This window comes from Ochotona princeps, chromosome 13, assembly GCF_030435755.1.
Source record: "Ochotona princeps isolate mOchPri1 chromosome 13, mOchPri1.hap1, whole genome shotgun sequence".
Classification (NCBI taxonomy): domain Eukaryota; kingdom Metazoa; phylum Chordata; class Mammalia; order Lagomorpha; family Ochotonidae; genus Ochotona; species Ochotona princeps.
This window is the reverse complement of record NC_080844.1, coordinates 30674691-30694036: the sequence shown is the minus strand read 5'-3', so window position 1 is coordinate 30694036 and position 19346 is coordinate 30674691. Positions and strand designations below refer to the sequence as shown.

Genomic DNA, 19346 nt, shown 5'->3' with positions numbered 1-19346 from the left:
CAGCTTCCTGCTAATGTGCACACAGGAAGGCAGCAGGTGATGGCTAAAGTACTTAAACCATGCTACCCACGTGGTGGGACCCAGGTTGACTTGTTGGCTCCTGGCTTCACCTTGGTCCAGACCTGACTGTTGTGGACATTGGAGGAGTGCACCAGTGGGTGGAGGATCAACCTCTCCCTCCTCTATTTTTCTCTACCTTTGAAATAAAATAAAAATAAACAATTTTTAAGAAGAACATGCAGCTATGGGATAGCCAGAAATTAGCTACTTGATCCCTGGTGAGTTGTGAATTATCTTTTGTTCCAAGGCTATTGTTAGAATACAATCATTGTGTTTGTGTTGTGACCCCAGAGTTGTGTAACACAGAATGTTTCCAAAGTAGAAAAAAGAAATAGAGACAGTGTTCCTTTGTTTGGCAGTGCTCAAAGTTCTAACAAGCAGTAGACAGAATCCCAGTTTTGGGATGGAAGGAGCTGAGCTCCCCATCCATCTGAGGCTCTGAAGGGGCTGAATTCCCTCAGAGAATATGTCTTCTCCTGGAACAAACCTGCACAAAGAGCCTAAAGGCAGAGTTACACAGAAAGAAGGCAAGACAGAAAACAAGAGGTCTTTCATCCACTGATTCACTTCCCAAGTGGTTGCAAGGCTGGAGCTGGGCTGATCTGAAACAAGGAGCCAGAAGCTCCTACTGAGTCTCCCACATGGGTGCAGAGGCCCAAGAGCTTGAACCATAAGCAGGAAGCTTGTTTGGAAATGGAGCAACCGGGACATGAACCAGCACCAGATTGGACGTGAGCACTATAGATGGAGACTTAGTTTGCTATGCCACAGTGCCAGACCCTAATGTGCCTTAATGTTTAAAGATAAGGTGACCACGTCCTACTTCTTCTGGAACAGTTCGGGTTAATATCTCTCTTTTAAAGGCATAGCTATTAGTAGTGCTCACTCTAAAAAACAGTCTTGATTTGAGTGATATGTTACATGGTCACACAGATTATAGACATTGTTTTAGGCTGCTCTTATGCCTCAAAGGAGAAAGATCAAGTTGGGAGCAACTTCTCTACTTACAGGAACCTGAATCATGCAGGCATTATGTAATTTTCCCAAAGTCCCAACTCTATTTAATTTCTCTTCATGAGATGTATTTTTTTAAAAAGAAAAAGAACTGAGGGCCCAATGTAGTAGCCTAGTCGCTAAAGTCCTTGCCTTGCATGCAACGGGATCCCGTATGGGGACCGGTTCTAATCACAGCAGCCCCACTTCCCATCCAGCTGCCTGCTTGTGGCCTGGGAAAACAGTTGAGGACATCCAGAGCCTTAGGAACCTGCACCCATGTGGGAGACCTGGAAAGAAGCTCCTGGCTCCTGGCTCCTGGCTTTCAGATCAGCTCATCTCTGACCGTTGTGGTCATTTGGGGAGTGAATCATCAGATGGAAGACCTTCCTTTCTGTTTCTCTTCCTCTCTGTATATCTGACTTTCCAAAGAAAATAAATAAATATACTTTAAAAAGTTAACTATTATGAAATGAACTCCCCAGTTGAAGTAAGTTATAGCATGGCAATTACAATAATACCATCTGGCATCAAGAGTTAAAAAAAAAAAAAGCGAAAACAAAAATGCTGTCATGTACCTATGCAGCCATCATGGCTACCAAACCTTGATCTTTGGGGAATCTGTTCTTCGGAAATAAATGGTACGTCTGGAACACTATGGGTGTCAAGACCAATCATCACAGAGTTGACCAAGAAGGTTCCCAAGTCTTGATTTTCTTAGCTCTTGGAGTTTAACACCTTTCTCCTTCTTTGCATTAATGTTTTAGGTACGCCATTTATGGAAAACGTAACTTCACAAAAGAAAGACCCATTGCTGCTGTTAAGTGCACCTGCCAGACAACCCTTTGTTCATCCACAAAAAAACTTTTCTTGAGTTAAACTAGGATTCAGAAGTATTATGCACTTAGCACAGTAACTTTCTTGTGATCCCTTTTAGCAAATGAGTGTTGAAGCTGAGAGAGAGCAATATAACTAAAATTTAAACTCTTTCACTTCTCTGTACATGAAAGATTTACAAATTAAGAGGTGTAGAAATATCTTTGTTGGGATATCCTTACAAAAATATACGGAACTGACATTGTTTCTGTTGCTTTTGCCTTTCCCACATACTATGACAATACACAGTCTTATTGTTTGATGGATCTCGTATTTGCCATAATAGCTCCTGTGACTATTAGAAGGCAAGCCATGTGGTTTTCAGCATGCTCTGTATTTTTTGACCTAAGCAAATTTTAATCTGATGACATTGCAGAAGCAGTTATTTCTGACTGTAGAAATTGAAGATGTGGTGCTAAGAAAGAAAATAATGATAGAGGGGCAGGAAGTCATTTGGTGTTGAATGGCTATTTGCCTTTACTTCCTGCTGAGTAAAATCCAAGGTCCAGTTTTCTGATTTAAATAAGACTTCAAATAGTGTGCCAACCCTTCCAACTCAATGAAATATGTTTGGATTTGGATTTATTTTTATTTTTTTTAAAAGATTTTATTATTATTATTGGAAAGCCAGATATACAGAGAGGAGGAGAGACAGAGAGGAAGATCTTCCATCCGATGTTTTCACTCCCCAAGTGAGCCGCAACGGACCGGTGCTGCGCCGATCCGATGCCGGGAACCAGGAACCTCTTCCGGGTCTCCCACGCTGGTGCAGGGTCCCAAAGGTTTGGGCCATCCTCAACTGCTTTCCCAGGCCACAAGCAGGGAGCTGGATGGGAAGTGGAGCTGCCGGGATTAGAACCGGCGTCTATATGGGATCCCAGGGCTTTCAAGGCGAGGACTTTAGCCGCTAGGCCACACCGCCGGGCCCTGGATTTGGATTTATGTGTATGTGTTTAGAAGTATACTGTATTTAGATTGCAGAGGATCACAAACTTTAAACAAAATGCTACATAAAGGGTCAAATTATTTAGACTAAGATTCTGAAGGAATTCATTTGAAAATGCCTTTTTGTTTCAACATTTTCCTATATCCTATCATTTTTCAGAAGGGATTTAAAACAACTGGTTGGCTTAGTGTGCTTATTACATCAGGACAATTCCTTTATTCAATGATATTTTATTAAGCTTTCTGTGTGTATATTTTTGCTAGGTCTTGCAGAAGATACAAATGTGTCTGAGACAGTATATGTCAACTGAAAAATCGAGTGGGGCATGCATATGTATCCCACAACTAGTAGCTATTTACAGATAATATGGGGGCACCTGTATATCAGTGCCTGGTAAAGATATAAAAGAAGAGAAGACTAATTTCAAAGTTTACTAGTTCTGAAATCCCGAGTAAGCTTTAATTCAAAGTAACAACCTGTCATAAATTGTTGTAAACTCAGCTGCTCATTTCTTGTTGCTGTGGAATTTTGGAACTCATGTTTATACCCCAACTTTTTTTTTCTGTAGATTTATTAACTCTCTCAAGTTACCTTAAAATATCTTTCCATTTGTCACAACTTAATTTAAGCTTATGAGCTCTGCAGACACACACACTCAGGTCCTAATCCTGGCTCTGTGTGGCTTTAGGTAGCTTCTAGACTCATCTGACCCTGATTCTCTTTATAATTAAAATAGTAATAATAGTACTTCTTCACGTCGTGCGAACTGACAAATAAATCACCCAAAAGATGTAAGCAATTGATATATGGTTACTATTAGTTGTATCAATTTCTGAACCACAGAAGTCAGTTTCAAGCATTTTGCAAATAAAGATCATAAGAAATATTATATAAAAGAATTTCTCAAGGACTTTGAAGTTTTGTGATAAAATATCAGATAACAGCAAATTTGGGAGGCAGTTTTCAAAAGCAGTTTCAGCAGCAATTTCACATCAGAGCCAGCACTCATGGGCTATGAAGGTCACACAGGCCATCAACTGGCACTTGCTACAAAGCAGGTTGTTATTGCATCTCCCAGCCCGTCCCACCCCTGAGTAGGATACCTCAATGTTTGGAGATAAGGTATGGCTTTCACAGTGGTTCCTGGCAGCCGTTTAGAATCACCTGGAGACCGTAAAAACACAAACAAAACTCACTGTGTTGGGTACCAGGCCCTGACAATGAATGGGCCTGGGAAGGCATCCAGGTCTGATTATTATTATCTTTGAATATGTAGGTCATTCGTTCTTAAATGTTAGCCAGCCAGCTGGGTGGCTTCAAGCAGAGATTTCTGGTCCCACCCCAGTGTTCCTGATTCAGGGAATGGGATGGACCTGAGAATTTGCATTTTTGTACAGTTCCAAGGTAAGGCCAGTGCTGCTGGTCACTCTAACCCAATCGATGGTTCTAGGCGTCAGGACTAAGAACCACTGCTCCAAAAGATGCATGTCCCCAAACACAGACTTTCCCAGGATACTCTGATTTTTTCCTCTTTTTTTTTTTTGACATCTTATTCACTTTTATTTATTGTTTTCTTTGTGGATGGGATATGTGGGGTGAGGGCCAGCTGCAAAGAGGTTACTTCTTAAACTCTAGACCAGTGGTTTCCAAATAAACTGCAGGAAGCTCGCGGTTTAACTAATGGGGTATAACTGATGGAGGACACAAGTAATTTTTCATACCTGCACATTTTATTCTAGATTGTACCCAGGATGAACCTTTAGACAGCTTGATATTCAAATTGAAAATTTCAGAGTTAGAATTGTCTAGACTTTGGGGGCCAGTGCGACCTATGATGATGCCATCAGCCTGTGAGTGTGCTGGTTTGAGTGGCTGGCTGCTCTGTTTCTGATCCAGCTCCTACTGATGCACCTGGGAAAGCAGTAGAAGACGGCCCAACTGCTTTGGCCCCTGCTTCCCACATGGGAGACCTGGATAGACTTTCAGGCTCCTGACTTCAGCCTGACCAAGCCTCAGCCATTGCGGCCATTTGGGGAATGGAAGAACTCTGTCTCTCCCTGTTTCTCTGAAATCACATCTTTCAAATAAGTAAATAAATCTTCAAAACCAAAGAATACCTAGACTCTACTGACAATCTTTGCAATGATATTCTCCCATTCTGTGGCAGTTTTAAGGTGTACATTATCTCTGTTGTCCATGTGAGTGGCAAATTGGAGAAACCCTAGCACTTAGGCCACCTTCCACCTCTTTCCCAGGCACATCAGTAGAGAACCGGATTGCAAGTGGAGCAGCCAGAACAAAACTGGTGCCCACATGGGATGTTGACATTGTAGGGCGTGACTTAACCTTCATACCAGCCTGCTTAATCTGCATCTTAACCAGTCAGCTAAATGCCTAGAATCAATACATTTCAGTTCCAAACTTGGGAAGATATAAGTAATAAGAGAACAGGTATTTAACCTAATGGTTGACAACCACATCCTACTTTGTAGTACCTGGGTTTGAATTCCCTGCCGGACTTTGGTTTGCTGCTATGCAAACCCTGGGAAGTAGCAGTGATGGCTTAAGTAATTGGATTTCTGCATCCACCTGGGAGGCCTGCGTGGTATTCCAGAATCCCAGCTCTGGCCTCTGCCCCCACTGATGTCTGCATTTGGGAAATGAGCCAGCAGATGAGAGATCTTCCTGTGTTTATATCTCCATGTGTCTCTTTGTTTCTCTTTCCAAGAAATAGATTTTTTAAAAAATTATTTATTCTTATTGGAAAGTCAGATTTACAGAGAGAAGGAGAGACTGAGAGGAAGATCCTCTGTCCACTGGTTCATTCCCCAAGTGGCTGCAATGACTGGAGCTGAGTGGATCTGACGCCAGGCGTAAGGAGCAGTCTAGACCTGTTGAAATTCATACTCAAACTGCCAACAATCAAGTTAACATTGATACTTGATACAGGTCATGATGTAGATGGGGCATGTTCATGATGGCCCCATAGGAACTGAAGAGTTTCCAGAAAAAGGAGCATGGAGGAGATGGGAAAAGAGGAAAGAGATGCTGAGACAAGCAGAGGGCTAGCCAGCTGTGCCAACTGTAGCTGACAAAGGCTGGGATGGCCTCATGATCCCTGAGTGGCAGGTGAGGCACCCGTGTTCCCAGCTCAGCCACTCTCCTGCAGAGCCTGGCTGCCTCTGTCTGCCTGTGTCCCTGCATTAACCCCTCCCTACTCCTATTTTTTACTTGAAGTGGAGGCTTACTCCTGTGCCTGCAGCAACTTTTTATGAACTAAAACATTTCTGGTTGTAATTTGCTGAGAGGCATGTTTAATAATATTGAATTTTACATCCAGAATTCTGCTGTATGTAGTGACAGGAGTCCAAACCTAAGTGATGGGAGGGGCCTCCAATGGACCTCTTAGTCAGCACTGAGCTGCACAGGACTGGAGTTCTATTACTTGTACTTGATGCTGACTTTGAAAGGCTGATGTAACTATAAGCATCATTTTTTTAAAAATTCATTTTTCAAAAATTAATTTATTTTTTATTGGAAAGTCAGATATACAGAAAGGAAAGAGAGACAGAGAGAAAGAGCTTCCATCTGTTGATTCACTCCCCAAGCAGCCACAATGGTCAAAGCTGAGCTGATCCGAAGCCAGGAGCCTGGAGCCTCTTCCGAATCTCCCATGTGGGTGCAGGGTCCCAAGGCTTTGGGCCATCCTTGACTGCTTTCCCAGGCCACAAGCAGGGAGCTGGATGGGAAGCAGGGCTGCTGGGATTGGAACTGGCACCCATATGAGATCCTGGCACATGCAAGGTGAGGACTTTAGCCACTAGTTCTCTTTAGTCACTAGAGGGTTATGACAGCAGACTCCTGGGTTGAATCAGAAAATTGTAACCTCCTCTTTCATGCCATTATATTTATACACAACCTGCTAAGCTTCTGCACTGTATCCGGCAATGGCAAAGATATCAAAAGTACTGAGTAACTTGCTTACAATGATGACCGAAGCTGAGGCTGAAATAAGAAATGGGAACTAGAAGGATGAAGTTACAGACTTTAAAGATGTTAGATGAAAGAAAGGGCTTTATGGGCCCAGTACAATAGCCTAGTGGCTAAATCCTTGTCTTGCATGCACCAGGACCCCATATGAGAGCCGGTTCGTATTCGGGCGCTCCATTTTCCTTCCAGCTCCCTGCTTGCGACCTGGGAAATCAGTTGAGAACAGCCCAAAGCCTTGAGACCCTGCACCCAAATGGGAGACCCGAAAGAAGCTCCTGGCTTCAGATTGGCTCAGCTGTGATCGTTGCAGCCACTTGGGGAGTGAACCGGCAGATGGAAGATCTTTCTCTCTGTCCTCCTCTCTGTAAATCTGACTTTCCAAAAAAAATCTTAAAAAAAAAAAAAAAGAAAAAGAAAGAGTTTTACAGGAGGAACACAGTGTCATTGCATGTGGGAACCTCAAATGTCAAGTCAATCCCTCTCTTGGTTAGCTTAGTTGTACCAATGCTTGGAGGTAGAATATTAGTAATAATGATGATAATGATAGCTTTCATGTATATTTTATTATTTGGTAATTCCCTGCTATGCTCCACCACCTTCAGGAAGACAAGCTTGCAGACCCTCTTGGTTTTCCATTCTAAGTTTTACTTACAGTTTGGGCTTTGCCAGAACTGGAGGTGGCTCCTTGATGGGTGAGGAAGGCTCCTGGAGTTTTGTTGCCTGGCCATTAAACTTCTCCTGGAAAGAGTTGGGCCTGGTCTGGGGGGTGGCCGTCACTCCGCTCTCCAAGGAGGAGGCTTCACTTGCTTTGTCATCTTCCGGCAGGTTGAAGTGCACACGGAGCCCGATCCTGGAGCTGGATCTGGGCTCATTGTGGTTCACCAGAACCCCTTCTAGTTTGGGCTTGGGGTGTTGCTCTGCAGAAGGACGCTCAGGCTTGGGCGGGGATGGCTGCTGCTCGAGAACAGCCAAGTTTGTGGTGGAGTTGGCCGAGTGAAGAGACCCATTGTTTCCAAGGTCTTCATTTCCTGAAAGAATGATCACAGGACCCACGCTGTCAGCCTCAGCCATGACTGTAATTGTATTGTAGCCCTGAGCTGGGGCATGTATACAGAAGTGCACAAACGGGAAAATGCTTACCAAACGTAGATCATAGTCTAGACAATAAAACAATAGTCTAAACAATAGCGAAGATGCAGGAATAGAGCTAAAAATCTAAATATCCCTTTGGACGGAATCTTAGAAATTTATATAAGACCAAGGAGTTTTTTTTAATCTTAGAAAGTACAGTAGACTCCCCTTTGTCCTAAGGGATTTTGTCCAAGACTCCCCGGTGGAGACCTAAAACTGGATAGTCTCAAACCCGTGTATACTAGGATGTTCCCCATACGCCCCACAATGTTGCCACATAGTGCCAGAGTTCACCTGGCCTTCCCTGTCTCGTGCCTTGGTGCCTCCTGTGCATCACCACTCTCACTTTGGGGCATTACTAAGTAAAATAAGGGTTAGTTAAATGCAAGCACTGAGATTTTGCTGCAGTCCATCTGATGACTTAGCTACTAAGGGACCAGCAAGTGGGTAGCATATACAGCATGGACACACTGGACAAGGGAATAATTCATGTCCCAGGCGGGGTGGGGGGAGTAGAACTTCACAAGATTTCATTATGCTATTCAGACAGACTGCAATTTAAAATGTGTACTGATTATTTCTGTAATTTTCAAATCAGTATTTCTGGAGTACAGGTAACTGAAAACAAGGCCATGGGGCAGAGGGTGGTTATTGTATAAAGATGACAGCAGGATAACTGGGGTAGAATGGGAGTATAAAAAGAAATGTGGAGTTAGACATTGCTCAAGAGCACTTTCCTTAATAATTGAAATCGTTTCAGTAGAGCCAAGTTATTTGTGCATGAAAAGCAGTCGGCAATGGTAACACCAATGCACATTCACACTCAGAGTCATAGTACAAACTTGCCAGGCACATAAAGAGGCCTCACCTCTCACATCTAGCTGTGCGATGCTGGACACTGTGCCGTATTTGTTGCTTGCAGTACACGTGAAGCATCCAGAGTCTTCTGCAAACACCTCAGCAATGACCAACGTGCAAATCTCCTCTGGAAGCCAATAAAACAGAATGGTTACTGTCTTAATCATGAAATTGAATTTAAACCTCACCTCCTGACTCTAGCTTCCTGATAATGTGTACTCTGGGAGGCAGCAAGTGATGGCTCAAGGAGTTGGGGTTCTGCCACCCACATGGAAGCCCCTGGCTGAGCTCATGGCTCCTGGGTTTGGCCCTGGCTGTTGTGAGCATCTGAGGAGTGAACCAGAGAATGGGAGCTCTTTCTGTCAAATGAAGAAATAGTTTTCAAAAATAAATTATGGAATTTATCACTAGATAGTGATTCCATAAAAGTCAGCATAAGAAGCTGATTGCCTTGTCTTTGGAAATAATTGGCCAAATCAGTTATTGACTGGATTGGCTGATTACAGGTTAAATAAGGGATATAGAAACAGTAGCTCCATGAAGACTCAGCATTCATAAGAGTCTTTTGTGATAATATATTACATATGACAGATTTTTAGATGATCTATTTTTTAAAAAGATCTATTTATGTATTTATTTGAAAGAGAGAGAGGAGGGAAGTATCTTTGTTAACACCCAAAGTGGCTACAATCACAAGGGCTAAGCCAGAGGCACATTTTTTTTTTTTTTTAAAGATTTATTTTATTTTCATTACAAAGTCAGATATACTGAGAGGAGGAGAGATAGAGAGGAAGTGGAGCTGCCGGGATTAGAACCAGCGGCCATATGGGATCAAAGCAAAGACCTTAGCCACTAGGCCACGCTGCCGAGCCCACCAGAGGCACATTAGCACAGGAGCAGACCAGAGCCCACATGGGATGCTGGCAACACAGGCAGTGCCTTCCTCACTACGTCACAAAGGCAGCTCCCACATATTCTTCTATTTTAATGTTGTCAGTCCAGATGGCAAAAATAGAATTAACAATTTTAGAAAGTCACAAAAAATAAATTAATAATCAAAGAAAAAGGATGAACAAAAGTTTTCAAAATCTGGTTTCTTATTATTTCCATGGGAACCATTACAGTGAAGTAATATTAAACAAAGGCCACAATTTATTTGTTTTTAATATTTATTTATTTGAAAATCAGAATGACACAGAGAGATGGAAAAATGGAAAGGAGAGACAGAAAGAGAGAGAGACACACACACAGAGATCTTCCACACATCCACTGGTTCACTTCCAAATGTTCACAAGGACCAGGATTCAGCCAGGCCAAAACAAGGAGCCAGGAGCCAGAAATGCCATCTGGATCTCCCATATGGTAGCAGGAGTCAAGGCACCAAAGTCATCCTCTGCCCCTTTCCCAGGTATATATTCAGGCAGCTGGATTGGAAAATAGAGCAGCCAGAATTTGGTGTTCTTAAATGGAATTGTGGTATTACAAGTGGTAACTTTATTGTGCATCACTGGCTCCCAAAGGCCTCAGTTTATTTTATTATTTATATACATTTTATTTATTATTTATTTTAATTGAAAAGTCAGATTTACAGAGCGGAGAGACAGAGAGGAAGATCTTTTGTCTGCTGATTCACTCCCCAAGTGGTCGCAATGGGTAGAACTGAGCCCATCCAAAGTCAGGAGCTTCTTCCAGGTCTCCAACGCAGGTGCAGGGTCCCAAGGCTTTGGGCCACCCTGCACCGCTTTCCCAGGCCACAAGCAGGGACCTGGATGGGGAGCTGAGCCACCAGGACACAAACTGGTGCCAATATGGGATCCTGGCACATGAAAGGTGAGGACTTTAGGCACTAAGCCACCACGCCAGGCACAAAGGTCCCAGTTTAAAACTGAACATGAAATAAATGTGGTTTGTTTTTTTTTTTTTTTTTTTTTTTTACTTACTAATGGTTAGTTGATAGAATAACTTGAAATTCTGGGTGAAAGAAGAATGATACATGCTTCTACCTTAGTAATGCATAGGATTACTTACCTTAGTGCTGATTATTACTGTTACTTTAGTATGGATTATTGCTGTAATTGTATGAGCCCTTGTGAATTACCCTACAGAGGTAATTCTCAAACTGAACCAGAAGACTGAAGACTGAAATTATTATAGCTAGATAGACCATTACTATTAATAAGGAGGAAGGATAAAACAGAGCATAACTTCTAGTTATCACTCAGTAGATCCTGGTATTAAAATATACTTATATTAGGGGAAATTTGGCATCTCAGTAGTTCAAGACAGTTGAATTGGAGTGGATGTGTGGGATGCTTGCCTATCTCACAGTGTCTGAATTCAAGTTCTAGCTCCACTTCCAATACAGCTTCCTGATAGTACACCCTAGGAGGCAGCAAGCACTTGGCTCAAGCACTTAGAATCTGACACAAGGTGGGAAACCACATTGCCTTCCCAGCTCTTGTGCTTATCCTGGCCCGCCCTAGTTGTTGTGGGCATTTGGAGAGTGAACCCACAGAGGGAAGATCTCTCTTGTCTTTCTGCCTTTCAAGTTAAAATAATAGTTTTTTTTTTTTAAAGGTATCTGAATTGAATTAAGTAGGCTATTTCTAGAGAAAATGGCTATGAGACCATGGCAGCCAGTTTCAAATACACCTGCTTAATAACTCTCCGTCCTTTTCCTCACTTGATAGAACTCAGCCTTTGTCCACGTTTCATGAGATGGTCATGTACTTCAAGGCAAGCTGGCCTCTGAGCCTCAGATGGTTAATCATGATTAATCCAGGCATGCTAACTCTGTTCATGCTAAGCAGTGACAAATGATACGCAGTTCTGGGAACTGTCTCTCTAGAAAGGCTTTCCTTTGCTTTTTGGAAGGAGACAGAAGATAATATTATCTTTATTTTGTCTCTGGAGGTTGTTACCTGTAGGGGAGGCCCAGAACTGTGGCAGCTATCTCAGGTTTGTGAGTAGAACTAACAGCAAAGGGAACTCTGAAGGTGGGATTGGATGCCTGGTGATCTTTGGGTAATATAACCAATTTCAGGACACCCGCCTCTCAGGCAGTCTTGTTCTGTGAGAAAGTAGATTTTCACTTTGTTTAGGCTACTTTTAGTTAGGTCTTCTTTCTTTACTGCCCAGAGAATCCTTAGCGATACAGAAGCCAGGTTTGAAGTTGAGCCTCTCGGCTTTTTTCTTAGTCCTTGACCTATGCCTCCACCTCTTTCTTCTCCTTCCCAAATAAGCACACTTTTGTCTTTCAGCAACCTGCTCTAAGAAAAAGATCTGATAATCCGCTCATACTCCACTCTACTTAATAAGAGACCCTGTCTCCAGAGGGTATTTGTGTTACACTGGTGGAATGAAGACCTCTACAACTATGGAATTTTAGAGCATGGAACTGAGAAGCGCAGGCTTTGTTTGGGGCAGGGTTTCTTTTTCTTTTTGAGTAACTCTAGGATTTGTGTGTGTGTGTGTGTGTGTGTGTGTATGAGTGCCTGGTGAAAAAGCCCGCTCTGGATGGCTGTGTCAAAAAAAACAAAAAAAAAAACCCAAACTTAATTATTTTCAAGGGAAAAAAATCTGCTCCAGCTATGAGCTATGCCAACAATAAGATCACTTTTGGTCTTTCCTATTCATCTCAAGGCCTCATAGGGTTGTGCAACCTGGGTAGTCAATGTCTACTTCTGGGATGACTTCTCATCCAGTAGTCAGAAGAATGACTTAATAAAAATCCCAAATCATCCTTCCTGTGTAGTGTTGCAAAAACATGTTGTTTTTTTGTTTTGTTTTGTTTTCACAGCTTCATATTCTAGCTTACTCCAGCCATGCAGGCAGGCAGGCAGGCAGGCAGGCCTAGGAACCTGGATTCTCACCAGGTACTGCTAAATAATTCTTACACAGTTAGTAAGGAGCCATATTCTACGAAATATTGCTGTAGGTGATTGTACAGCACCTGGAGACTGTAGGAAAACTTCCACAGTGCCATTTTGTAATAATTCAACTATAATTCAGAATTAATCATGGGAAAAAAACATTCTTTGGTCGGTATAATTCATGGTCCTTAGATCCAAGAGTATTTTCTCTGTCATTGTGAATATCACTTCTTTAAACACATCTGTGGATTTTCCAGACCATCAGATAGTGGGCTGACCACTGTCTGCTCCACAGACAATACAAACTCTATCCCTCCTGACTGTGGCGGGTATGCTTGCCCTGGGTCTTTCCCCTGGGAGGCAGAGAGGTAGCTTGTAGTGCTTCTCATTTCAGAAGGACTTTGCAGAAACTCATGTGGCTCAGACTTTTCAAATCAGCGTTTTCTCATTAAAGGCTCTTGCTGACACTTCATGCAGTTGACTGGGATAATGTTCTCAGTCTCTCTGGAAAAACATCTCTGCCAGGCCTTCCATAGGAAAAGGCTACAGTATTTAAAGATGATACAATTTCACAACCTTGAGAAGTCTAAAGAAATATCACTGCACTACCACCAAAGATAGAAATTCCAATAGATCTTTTGGCATTAAGAGTACTTCAAAAAATTTGCATAAAATGAAATTAAAGGTAGTTTATTTTGGTGTAAAAAGATTTTGAAACCCATGTGTAGTTTTTTCTTGATATGAATTTTAAATGAACTTTTCAACTTGTTATACAAGGATTTCAAAATCTTTTTTTTTGAATGCAAATAAACTTTGAATTCAACTTTCCATGAGCCTTTTGAAGTACTGCCATAAATCAGTAGGTAAATAATGAATACCTATTTCCTATAGACATACTTATTATTATATAATTAATTTTTATTTCATCAGCACTTATGACCTTCACAAGAAAAGAGAACCCTGAGATACAAGAAAAGACTGATGTTCATTGGGGTATAAGACAAATAATGATCAAAAGAATATAAGAGTCTCTATTCTTTTTTAAAATTCCTCTTAAACCAGGCATCAAGGCTTATTTGAAAAAAAAAATGTTTTGTCCTCTCTTGATACACTGCTACAGATTCTTTTAAGGAATGAAACATTGATGTATATCCAAATACAAAACAACCTTCTTTATAAATCTTGTTTGAGAAGTGAATAGAATCAAGTAATCTTGAACTACACAAAAGTCACACGTTGTAAACCAGCAAATGTCAATATCTTTGACCTACAGAACAATATGGCTTTATCGGGTGCTTGCAGAGAGGGCATTCAGATACTTGTGCCTTGGTTTGTGATTGCGTGTGTTTATGTGTGTGTGTGTTTAGCAGTAAGGGTGTTGTTTACTGTCACTTCTATCTCTTTCTGTTAGTACCCGTACAACTAAAACAAGACATTTTATCGAATTTATGCACATTTCTAAATCAGATAAGTTTTGAGACAGAAGGCTGTGAAATTGAAAATGCCCAGTTTAGGAGGAGCCTGTGTAGGGGCCAGGACAAAGGGAAAATATTCCTAAAAAACATCTCACGATGATCAAGAATTGCATTTATATCAGAGTGATCTATTTCACAATTACACCTGCTCCTGTACTCTTCTACGAGTTTAGCTATCACCCACTGGATCTTTTTTTCCTTATACATCATTTTTTCAGCTTTTATTGACACTAGCATCAGTTTAGTGTTTCTTCATGTTTACTAAATCATATATTAATAAGTTGAAGTTGAAATAGTTCTTACCCGGCTCTGCCATGGAACGAGGTTCTAAAAGAAAAAAAAAAGATTATGAACATTTATTTTGCCAAGAAGCTACATTCCATCAGTAACTTCTGATAGAATTTCATAGTCTCTTGAGCATTTCAGGAGAATTTTACTAAGTAAAATAATCTTTAAGAGGAAGACAGTGGGTACCACGGAGGGCAACAAGTGAGCCACTAACTAAACATGTTACTGTACCTTGGCACACACCTGGCTTCCACTGAGGTACATGATCCTTAGGCAAAGAAAAGTTCCTGGGTCAGTTGGGATTCAGAAAATGACTTGCTGTTATTGGTACTTGTGCAGCTTTACCTGAAAACAGCTTGTGAAACTTGAGAGCTCTTTCTTCTCTTCAGGCTCTCATATTCTAAGCAAATATTAGCTACACTTTCTGCTGTAAAGTTTCTAACCATCTATTGTCTCAGGATGGATGCTACTGTTTTCAAAAGCACAGTGGCTTTATCTTAAAATCCCTGATTTTTCCTGAAAATGCCCACTGCTGTGCAAAGCACAGGTGTTCTACTATTGGAGGGCTTGATAAGTAGTTGTTGCATTTGGTTATCATCTTCTATAGCTATTATTATTTTTTGAAGTTTGTCCTCACAGGTAGAACGGTATTCAATATCTACTACAGCTGCTTCTACTGCTGCTAACTGGTTCGTGTTTTTTAGATTTATTTATTTTTTTATATTAATTACATTGCATTATGTGACACAGTTTCATAGGCTTTGGAATTCCCCCCACCCTTCCCCCATGGTGCTAATTGGTTCATATTTCACACTGGTCCAAGTACACTGTTTTATGATAGAAATGAATGAACAAAAATGAAATAACTCATTAGAAAAAGTGTTAGTATGTGAGGTAATGCATGTTATGTATCTTGCTACAGTCATTTAACAACAAGCTGTACATAATAACTTATAAATTTTTTTTACTAAACATATAAAAATGAAAGTCACACATATCATAGAAAAGTTGAAAAATATGCAAAATACAAAAGAAGGCAAAACAATGGACCCTAAACTTACCAACCTGATTCTACCAATATCTTAGTTCCTTGCCAAGTTTTTTTTATAATAGATTGTTCCACATAGTTAATAAAAACACATTTCTTTTTTAAAAAAATTGCAATATATTTTGTGATTGAAATGGATCAGGGAGAAAGTCCTTGGAATGTGCCAAGGAAAGAAACAGCCAGTTGGAATACATAAATCATTCTTCTAATAACAACCGCAACAAAAAAGAACAAGAACACAGGAGAAAATAAAAATAAATACAAAGACCTTAATATGAAAACCCACATTAAAAAAAGAAAAGAAAAGCCACATTTGTTAGTGAACTGCACATCAAAATAATTTCTTTATGTATTTGGCCTTTAGATTTAGTGAAGATTTTACAAAATGTTTAACACCCACTGCTGGTGAAGGTGTGAAGTAAAACGCCTTCCCGTGTGTTGCTGGTGGTAGTAGAATCAGCTAGGCCGCTATGTGCCAGTTCAGCCAGGCCAGAGCTAGTTTATGCCAGGATTCCTGTGTAATTATTAATAGCACCCTATTTCACTCCCCCAAAGAGTCTCCATTTGGCTGATCAATTGTGTGGTCATTCTAAATTTAGCTTGACCTTTGGGGTGACATTTTGGCAATGTATGTTAAAAGCCCCCAAAATGAATTTATAGGAGCAATTCTAGTGCTAGAAATTTCTTCCACAGTAATAACAATAGCTATTCACAATGATGGGCTCTGTCAGCATGCACTGAAGTATATTCTGTAATGGTAAAAATTTGTGAAGGTGTAAATGCAGTGATAGGAGAGTATATAAATCTGGAATTAATATTACTTTTTTAAAGAAACTAATTTGTTATTGTGGAAAGTATTCATGAGATTTTGAGTAAAAAAAATCAATTGACAAAAAGTTAAGTCTTTTTATTTTAAAAAAACATGTGGAGAAATTTTTGGAAATATATATACCAAAATATTAAGATGGTGTAATATGGGGGGAATATGATTACAAAGGCTTTTGATTTGAGTTTATGCCTATATTTTAACTTATTAATAAGTTACAAGGATAAACATAAGCAATCAACACATAAACATAGGCTATCAGAAAAGTAATTTTAAAGCACCAACTTACTTTTCTGTAAAATCCTAAAATCTGGAGAATCTTCTATCAAGGTCCCTTCTCGATACCACTCAACTTTAGGAGATGGGGCTCCCTTTACTCTGCATTCAAACACCACCAGCTGACCCTCAGAGGCTGACAAATTTTGTAACATCTACAATGAGAAAATTCATGTTAAAACCAAAACATGTCTACCTTTTTAGTATCTAGTTTCAGGGATGAGTTTTAGAAACATATTCCCTCTCCTGCCATGTGGATTTTCTCCAGGTCTGGCGTCTCCAGCAGCTTCGGTGCTATGGATGAATCTGGAGTCTATGTTTGAAGGCAGAATTGTCTGGGCTCCTCTCAGCTTCTGTCTCACTGTTTTCCCTTCCTTGCTGGAGGCAGGGCTAAGCCAATTTTTAAAAAATAAATATCAGGCCAAACATTGGGAGTTGCTAATTGTCAGGACACAATCTCTGTTTCTGAAGTGCGCAAATAGAATTCAGTTTCCAGACATAAGTGCCAACTTAAAAAATTTGCCCTGTCAGGTGCATTTGGCGAGGGAGGAACATGGCGTAGATCTGCTCTGTGGTGCAAGTGATTTTGTCTTCCTAGCATTGCCACTAGTTGTTGACACTCTAGTCGTGAAAATTTATTTTTTTCTGTTTTCTTATAGGGTCTTTACAGTATAGCCTTGCTGATTTTTTGAGGAATTTAAACACTGACACTGTTTAAAAAATTGTTGTCACATGTTGGAGTTCTATGTCATTGCAAAACATGGAATTTTTAAAAAAGACTTATTTTTATTGGAAAGTCAGATATACAGAGAGGATGAGAGACAGAAAAGAAGCTCTTCTGTCCTTGATTCACTCCCTAAGCACTCCAGCAACAGCTGGAGATGAGCATGGGTGCAGGGTCCCAAGGCCCTGGGCCATCCTCGGCTGCTTTCCCAGGCCACAAACAGAAAGCTGGATGGGGAATGAGCCACCAGGGTTAGAACCAGCACCCATCTGGGATCCTGGCATGTGCCAGGTGAGGACTTTAGCCCTAGGCCACTGCGCTGGGCCCAAAACATGTAATTTTGTGAAGCAATCATGAATTGCTTTTTCACGCTTCCAAAATAAGCAATTCACAAAGCCACAACAAACAATTCACAAATGTCATATATATTCTATAGTACATTCTACAGGAGACTAGAATGTACATTTTAATTTTGCAGCTCATTTCTCATTCATCATGATTTGTGTACTTGGCTTCACACATCCCTTTGTGCTGTGGGATTTCATCTGATTATGAAATGATCTTTTGGCAAGTGTGTGAACCTACTTTTATTTTTCACTTTGGCCCAAAGACTTTAGACATGGGAAGGTTGTGAGTAAACTTTGCAAATTGGTGAGTAACTAATGCTGCTAGATTCTATGGTTATAATTTTGGGGCCTGCATTTAGGAGATACTGGCTCTTTCTTCAGAAGAGGGGAAAGCCTGTAATTTCATACCTTTGCCATTCACTTCTAATAACGTAGTGATTTCTTAACTGTCCTTACCTGCACAACTTATGCTATTTTGCGCATGCTCCTATCACATTTTTAGCATTCCAGGGAAGGAAGGGGGATAACCATGTGACTAGCTGTCAGACTTTAGCCATTGTGACGGCCAGGGGGCACTGTAGTTTAATGTTAATGTTTTGTTCCATTTGCAGTTCCAAATTTGTTAAAATCATTCAGAATGGGATTAACATGTAGTAGTATCTGAATAAGAAATCTGATACAAAATTTGGTTATTCTTTGTTCACCTGAAACAACATTTAGTAAGAATAGAAAGTAGGAATCATCAGTGAGTCTTGGTTCTCTTGGCAAACTAAAAGTATGTCCTTCATCCTGGCCTCTGAGACAATTCTGTGCTCAGTTAGCAGCTTTGCTGGCTATTGAAAGCTTTCATGGTGGTCAAATATCTTCCTTCAATTCCAATATTATGGAATTTTCATTTCTTCCTGAAGCAGGCAAATTAGAAAATAAAACAAAAGGCATATTAGAAGGAACTAATAAATGAAATATAGCACATTTACTAAGTGGCCATAAGCAGAAAGGAGTCTGCCTCTATTTTTCTAGCCTGGTTTGCAGTTTATTTAGATGAACCAATTCTCAATGTACAAAAGTTACACCAACCTACCTGCAGAAGGATCTCTGACATGCTGTGTTGGTTATGATTTAGACATACACTATACATTGTTGTTATGCCTTTGACACAGAAAACCAAGAGCTGGGTTCCATCTGAGAGTCCAACCTGCATACCTGAGATGCTACAGTGTGTGGAATGGGTCCACTAGTACCGCTGACGGGAGATGAAAGCTCATCCCAGTACGGCACATCGTCAATACTCAGAAAAGGAGAAGCCAACAGTCACCTGTAATATACCTGGAAAGTCATGGCTAGAAAGACCATGGCAGTTTTATCTGCCAAAAGCCATGCTTTTTTACGGTCTCATGATGTTAGGTTGCCTCACATGGCTGTACATCAGTTTTCAAGCCAGTCATTCCACCAAGATGTGGTAGAGATCATCTCTACCACAGAAGCTTGTCCTAGGCGGTCACTCATGGCATGGTATGTGCAGGCTGCATCCTCCTCCTCTTTGCTTTGCTGAAGACATGTAAGGCAAAGGAAACAGAGCTCGAGGAGCAAAGATTAAGTTAATTTTTACTAGGGGTTACAGATCTGGTCGAAAGTC

At 40.7% G+C, this 19346-nt stretch overlaps 1 protein-coding gene across 1 annotated transcript in view; it reads right to left on the bottom strand.

Annotated features, from left to right (window-relative positions):
• The window catches only part of MYPN (myopalladin), an 83975-nt gene that overhangs the window by 20650 nt on the left and 43979 nt on the right, over window positions 1-19346 (bottom strand). The window contains exons 7-10 of the mRNA XM_036495919.2: window positions 16653-16794; window positions 14505-14528; window positions 8865-8981; window positions 7518-7893 (exon numbers count right to left, since the gene is read on the bottom strand). Of these exons, the coding sequence (XP_036351812.2) occupies window positions 7518-7893; window positions 8865-8981; window positions 14505-14528; window positions 16653-16794 (659 nt within the window). The remainder of the gene's footprint in view (window positions 1-7517; window positions 7894-8864; window positions 8982-14504; window positions 14529-16652; window positions 16795-19346) is intronic.